At 36.7% G+C, this 6,701-nt stretch overlaps 1 protein-coding gene across 1 annotated transcript; it reads left to right on the top strand.

Annotated features, from left to right (window-relative positions):
• Positions 1-2,525: 2,525 nt before the first annotated feature.
• LOC131874246 (uncharacterized) lies at positions 2,526-3,611 on the top strand. Its single transcript, XM_059217528.1, has 2 exons — positions 2,526-2,861; positions 3,237-3,611. The coding sequence occupies exons 1-2, from the start codon at positions 2,526-2,528 to the stop codon at positions 3,609-3,611; spliced, it is 711 nt and encodes a 236-aa protein (XP_059073511.1).
• Positions 3,612-6,701: the final 3,090 nt, after the last annotated feature.

Here is a 6,701-nt window from a genome sequence, read left to right as displayed (position 1 = left end):
ACCAAGGAGCTAGCTGATGCTAATGATTTATTAGCTAAATTCAACAAGAGCATTGCTATGCTTGATGAGAAAATTCAAACACAAAAGCAGAACGAAGATACACATGGCTTGGGATACACAACCTTTGAACAAGGAGAGCCATTTGGTACCAAGGACACCATGCATGAATGCATGAATCCAAATCTGCATGAAAGACCAAGAAGAACACCGGTAAGAGAACCTACAAACCAGTATGTTTTAACTATCATAAGGTAGGTCATACTGCAAATGTTTGTAGAAGTAGATCCAGTACATTTGATGGATAGTGCTTCAATTGCAACAATTATGGGCATAGAGTTGTTGAGTGCAGGTCAAGAGTGAACAATCAAAGATATTACATGAATCAGAGGTCTAATGGTGAATGCTAGATATCTTACAATGACTAGAGGAACCCTACTTGGCAGAGACCTTATGTGAACTGGTCTAGTCCATATGAAATGGAGAATAGATGGAATGTGACATGTTCTATTTGTCACAACTATGGTCATGTGATTATGAATTTCTAGAGAAGAATTGATAGAGGCAATGTTGGACCCTAGAGAGCATCTGGAATGGCATGTTTCCATTGTCACAAATCGAGACACATTGGAAGGTTTTGTAGAGCTAGAATGAACCAACCGTTAATTAGTTTGTTGACCATAAAGGAAAGAAGAAGGTAGATGTGGAAGAAACCAGAAGTGAGAATAATAAGATATGGAGGAAGAAAAGTGACAAGAAACCATCAGAGGACTCCAATTCTTCACTTAGTGTGGAGAACCCCTTACCAAAAAACTAAGCTATGTATGAAGATTAGGGGGAGCATATTGTCAGATCCATTTCTGGACCCCCTATATAGTGTGCGGTAAGTCAAATATGCATATTTTGATGCAATATGTTGTTATGAAGTGATTTTGTGATGAAACTGGTAAATTGGATGTGCTATGTAAACCGGTAGCAAGTTTTAGGGTTGAACGGTGATTAGGGTATGCTCAACTGGTTTAGCATTAAATGCAGTTGGCAAAAGGGAAATAAATAATGCAGTTGGCAAAAGGGAAATAAAAGGTGTTTTACAGTTTCATTTCTCACCTAGCATTTTTGAGAGAACATTTGGAGAGCGAAAAAAGCACAGAAGAACATTTGACTGCTACTTTGGCGAAGTTGATAGCGGATTGTGAAGATTTGTGGTAAAGTGAATCAGTGGAAGTGCATTCAGATCAAAAAGCCTAGTTGCGAAGAAGTTGAAAGGCATTTCTTTGAGAATCTTTATATGTGTTTGAATTTTTACAATGGATACACCACATATTGTTGATATTACTGAAATACCTCGAGTGGAGTTTAAGAGACATCCTCATAAGCCCACGGAGACAGATCCAACTAGAGCCCTATCCAGCATACCCTATGGTGTTTTACATGTTGAAGACATTAGATCATACATTCATTGCAAACTGGAGGATTTGGGCACATTTTCCATCTTTGATCAATACCTATTACTGTGTGATAAACAAGGTGTGATGAAGGATGAATTCAGAAGGGTTACCGATAAGGGTTTTCATCATGCTTTGAACTTTATAAATGATTTTGAAGAAGAGAATGTCAGATATGTTTTGAGCAGGACTCATGATCAATTTATGTGGTTGGATCGACCACACAAGATCACAAAAGAGGCTATCCATGCTGCCATCAGATTATGGGCAATCGGTGAAGTCCCTATTTTGAGATCAATTCTGAAGGATGAAGTTACCTGATTGACAAAATCGAAGTGGGATGGTCGTGCCATGAAAAAAAATGATATAGAAGATCTAGAGGTGAAGTTTGCATCCATGATCATCGGCTACATAGTATATCATTCGAGCCAGATGAATAGCATTCCCGGAGCTACTATCCACATAGCTTACCGGATGTTGAAAGAGAATGTTGATTATGTTCTAGCAAAAGCCTTGAGAGCACAACTGATGTTGAATCTTGAGTCAATCAAGAAGGACAAGCGGCACAAATTCAAATTTGGTCAGTTGATTATTGGATTGTTTTTCTATTTCCAAAATTTCTTTCCTGGTATAGGTGATATTCAATGGTTTGTGGATACACCAATACTGTTGCAAATTAAGAACATCATTAACTTTCTTGGCAATGAATTTACAAAGACAATCTGGGGATACTTCAAGGATTTCCAGAAGAGAATGCATGACAGAGAGAGGATACCAGAGCATGTTTTTAAAAAGGTATGGAGACTCTATCTATTTTATGGTTGATATTGATTCTTGTCAGATGGAGGTTGAAGACCCAAGAACTTCATGGGTCATGCCTGTGGGGTATGAGGTAGGAGAAGACATCTTGAATATTTATGCTATCCACCTTCTATCTAAACTGGTAGATCCAACTGTACCTAAGTTGGGAAATTTAAAGATAAATCATTACAGGCACATGCTGAATTGGCCACACCGGTAATAGCCAAAAAGGTTAGGAAAGAGGTTGAGGAATTTGCTAGTGCATAAGGTTTCACAAAGGATATGGTTGATGATGCGAGAACCAAATTTGAAGAAAAGAAGGCAGGAACCTCTAGTGCACCCACCAGTAGACAAACTAGGAGTGTAAATGTCAAGAAGGAGAAGCCCCCTCCTCCTCCAAAGATACAAATCAGAAGAAAGGCAAAGAAAGATGAGCCTCAAGCACCTAAAACACCTAAAGCAATAGAGAAAAGGAAGAGAGAACAAGCAAAAATTTTTTTCAAGGCTGTAGCAGAGGAAGAAGCAAAGGAAACTGAATCAGAAGGAGGAAAGAAGGAACTGAGAGCAAGTGGAAAGAAATATAAAGTGGTTGGTGCACCCACTGTCAAATCAGTTAAGGTAACTAAACCTACTTCTCTTGAGATCTTGTTGATGAATATAAGGAATTATGGTGTATTGGTTGGTGTACATAAGTACTATAATCATTTTAATGAGGAAGAGTAGAGATAAATTGGGGATTTAGTTGTTTGATTTATGAATGATTATAGAAAAGCATTGATTGAATTACAAGGATAGATACATGATTCTTTGTATAGAAAATTGGAAGCTAGATGGCAGACTGCAATTAGGTAGGATAAAGAAATAATAGAGTATGTCCTTATGCATTTACAACCAGAGACCCCCAAGGAGGAAATACAGGAAATTCTTTCAAAATCAAAACCATTATTTAGAACCTAAAAGAGGTTAACTAGATTGCTTATTGGTGAGTCCTAGTTTGTGCAAGCTGAGACTGAGGAAATTTTGAAGAGGTTTTTAGGACTTGAAAGAGAGGAACTGGATATGATAGAAACTTATGAGGAAGAAGATATTCTGAAGGAACCGGTAATTGAAGGTGAACTACTAGATGTATTTGAAATTGATGAGATATTTACTCAAAAAGAGAAAGAACCAGAAGGTGGTACTACATCAGTACCTACTATTACAAAAGAACAACAAGTATTTTTGAAAGTGATTCCAACTGGTAAAGATGAAGAGGGGACAAAAACTCAAGAGAATGCACAAATAGATGTTGAGCAAACTAAAAAGTCACCGGAGAAGGCAGAAGAGAAGCAAAAAGAAGAAGAAGAAGAGCAGAAAGTGACCGCCTGATTATTTACATCAAACAAAATCATTGATGATGATGAAGATGATGACACAGTGTCTATGCAAGTACCAATAAATATGGATATGTTGAGTCCAACAAAATTGCTGGAGATTGCATCTACAATGCAATCCAAATCCAAGAAGAAGATAATGAGAACTCAGAGGAGAGAAGATCAAACCATACAGACTGCAGTTGTCATATTTTCCAGTTTGGTACCAGAGACTGACACTGATAGTCTCACAACTCCCATTGAGAAACTGGACAACTTGGTCACATCAGTAGGTGAGCAAATGAAAAGTCTTGGAGAGGATGCTCTACGCAATGTAGAGAAGGAATATGAAAAGAAAAGGATTGAGATGATAATCAAGACAATTGACAAAGACAAAGAAAGTCTTACTGTGAATATGGACCAAATGAAAGAAGCATTGAAGAGTGCAGGTAAAATTATTTCTACAATCTACAAATTTTCATTGTTTTTTAATGATAATGACAAGAAGAGAAAGGAAGCTCAACATGAGCTAAATATTTTGAGTGAATCATTTGATCCATTAAATGATTCAGCAACAATTTTTGGTAGATCTGTCATAGTGATACATCATAAGCTTAAGGCATATGAGGTAGCAGAGTAAGAGGACTACATCATTGTAGGAGTTACAGACTCATCTAGTCCGTAAACTATAAAATTTGCAGAGAGGATACAAAGAGACAAAGGCAATTTTGACTACACCTAAAATGAGTACACTTGATGCTATGGAAGATCTTGTATACCAGATCCAAAAACATTGAGATTACATCTACTCTTTTGGAGACATGGGAGAATGATTTGAAAGAATTGAAGACTAATTTTGCTGATGTTTTTTCTCAAAATGTAATTGTAAACTTTTGAACTCTTATACATTTGGTAATGCAAATTTTGGTATTTTGTATTCATTTGTTTCAAATGTATTTGCTTACCTTTGTCATTGCTATCAAAGGGGGAGTAGTATAAGTCAGTCAAATTTTGTAATAGCATGTAATTGCTAAGGGGGAATTTTATAGTCGAATCATGACTCAACTCAACTCATCATGTCTGTTGTCATGTCATGACTGTTGTAGTGTGACATTTAGACAAAATTTTTCTTAAGTGTTGACATCAATGCCAAAGGGGGAGATTGCTGGCTTGATGATGATGATATTATTGTAATAGGTTGATTGATGAATTTATTTATGTTGTCATTGATGGCAACCATGTTTTGTTAGTCATATAAGTCATCTAGACCAACTAGTATAGCCTAACCGATAGTGGAATTTGTTAGAGAACAAAAATGCTAAGTTGCTGTCAACCGGTAAGCAGGAACAATGCAATGATCAAGCAACCAATAAAGATGATTGGTGAAGAGTTAGAAGTTACAGTTTTATAGGAGTGTTGGAGATAGGAACATGCACCTATGTTCCAAACCATATTGGCAGATTCAACGTATTGAGCGAGTTATGATCAGAAGAACAGTTACAGTCAAGAAGAACAGAGAACTGGTAAAGTAGAGTTACTTTGATTAGTAACCAGTAGACTTATTGTTATGTTTTTTAGTTATTAATTGTTTAGCTGACATGAGAAAAGTGTAATGAGTGGGAAAATGTAAAAGATGACTAGATTCATTGAATCTAGGGAATTGTTTCAAGGTTCTTAGTCGACTTAACAAAGTTCTTTATAAGGAGATGTAAGTTGTATGATTTCATGTATTAAGAGTGAGAAATTGATCTTGTGGTTGAAGGAGAAGTTAGGGTTTGATGTTTAGTCAATGATAGAAGTAGAGCATAAGTGGATATAATCAGGCACAAAGGTGCTAACTTCAGATCAGTTGAACTTGTTGTCTTCCTAACAATTGCAACAAGAAAATCCTCTAACAAGGTCACTCCTAACAGGGTGCGGTAGGATCCTAGCAGGTCTGAAGGTGAAATCTTGTAACAAGGTGACACATTAGCTTGTGTTTTGAAATCCCTTAACCGGGTAGCTCCTAACAGGGCTGGGTCATAATAGGCCTTATTGTATAGCTCTTAACTGGGCTAAAACACTCTTAACCAGGTGTGCCCCTAATAGGGTGTTGTATGACCTTAACCAGTCGGATCTCTATACTGTAGATAGTTGATCTTTGTGGGTACTAATTCCCACTGTGGTTTTTCCCATTTGGGTTTCCACGTGAAAAATTATTGTGTTATGGTTTGCACGCTTTGTTGGATGTTTGCTTATGTGGTTATATTTCTTGCATGCATATTGATTTTCAAGTTGGTGAAAGTTGTTATCATTTCTATTAAGTTTTTGCTTGCACTGATTCACCCCCCCTCTAAGTGCCTTATAAATTTATCAGGAATGCGTTCCTACTATTTTTTCTATCAATCCCACTGTTTCTAACAACAAACCCACCCTTTTTGAAAATAAAAAATTAAGCTAAAACAAACCTCTGCTGAAGCGAAAATTCACCTATATTCTCGCATTTTTCCTCGCAAGTGTCAAAATTTGCAATAAAACACACTAAAACAACAAAAAATGTGAGATTGGACCCATGAAGTGAGATCCCATTGGGCATGCAAAAAATGTATGCAGAAAATTGTGAGTGTAAGATGAAGAAAGTTAAAGTGCTAAACTAAACATCTAAATAAACACAAAAATCGACCACACTCATGATTGAGACACTAAAAGGGAATTTCAAAAGCAAATGAAAGCAAACAAGCCACAAACTCTCTTGAAACCCTTGATTTGTTTGTCTTTTAGTTTGATGTGTGCTCGCTATGTTGCAATTACTCAATTTCGCTCCATGATATTTAATGCAAGATGATGATTATGCTAAATGGGATGCAACGTTGTATGCTAAATGTATATGGATCTATAAAAGATGAGTAAACAATTCAACATTACGATGGTATGGAAATGAAAAAAGTGGATGGATTGTGAAGGAAAATGAGGGGATTAAATAGGCTAAGCTGGGAGATGAGATGGCATGAAAATGAGACACTTGTCCCTGAGAAGGGCAAGTGTCATGGATGGAAATGACAAGTGTCCTTAAGAAGGAAAAGTGTCGTGGGGAAGAATGATATGTGTTCCTGAAGACACATGCCTA

Source organism: Cryptomeria japonica, chromosome 3 (genome assembly GCF_030272615.1).
Source record: "Cryptomeria japonica chromosome 3, Sugi_1.0, whole genome shotgun sequence".
Classification (NCBI taxonomy): Eukaryota; Viridiplantae; Streptophyta; class Pinopsida; order Cupressales; family Cupressaceae; genus Cryptomeria; species Cryptomeria japonica.
This window is presented reverse-complemented; position numbering and strand designations above follow the sequence as displayed.

Coding starts and splice junctions, on each gene's coding strand:
- LOC131874246 (XM_059217528.1), top strand. CDS start 2,526: ATGGTTGATGATGCGAGAACCAAATTTGAAGAAAAGAAGGCAGGAACC. Junction 2,862..3,236: donor CCACTGTCAAATCAGTTAAG/GTAACTAAACCT, acceptor GGTGAGTCCTAG/TTTGTGCAAGCTGAGACTGA.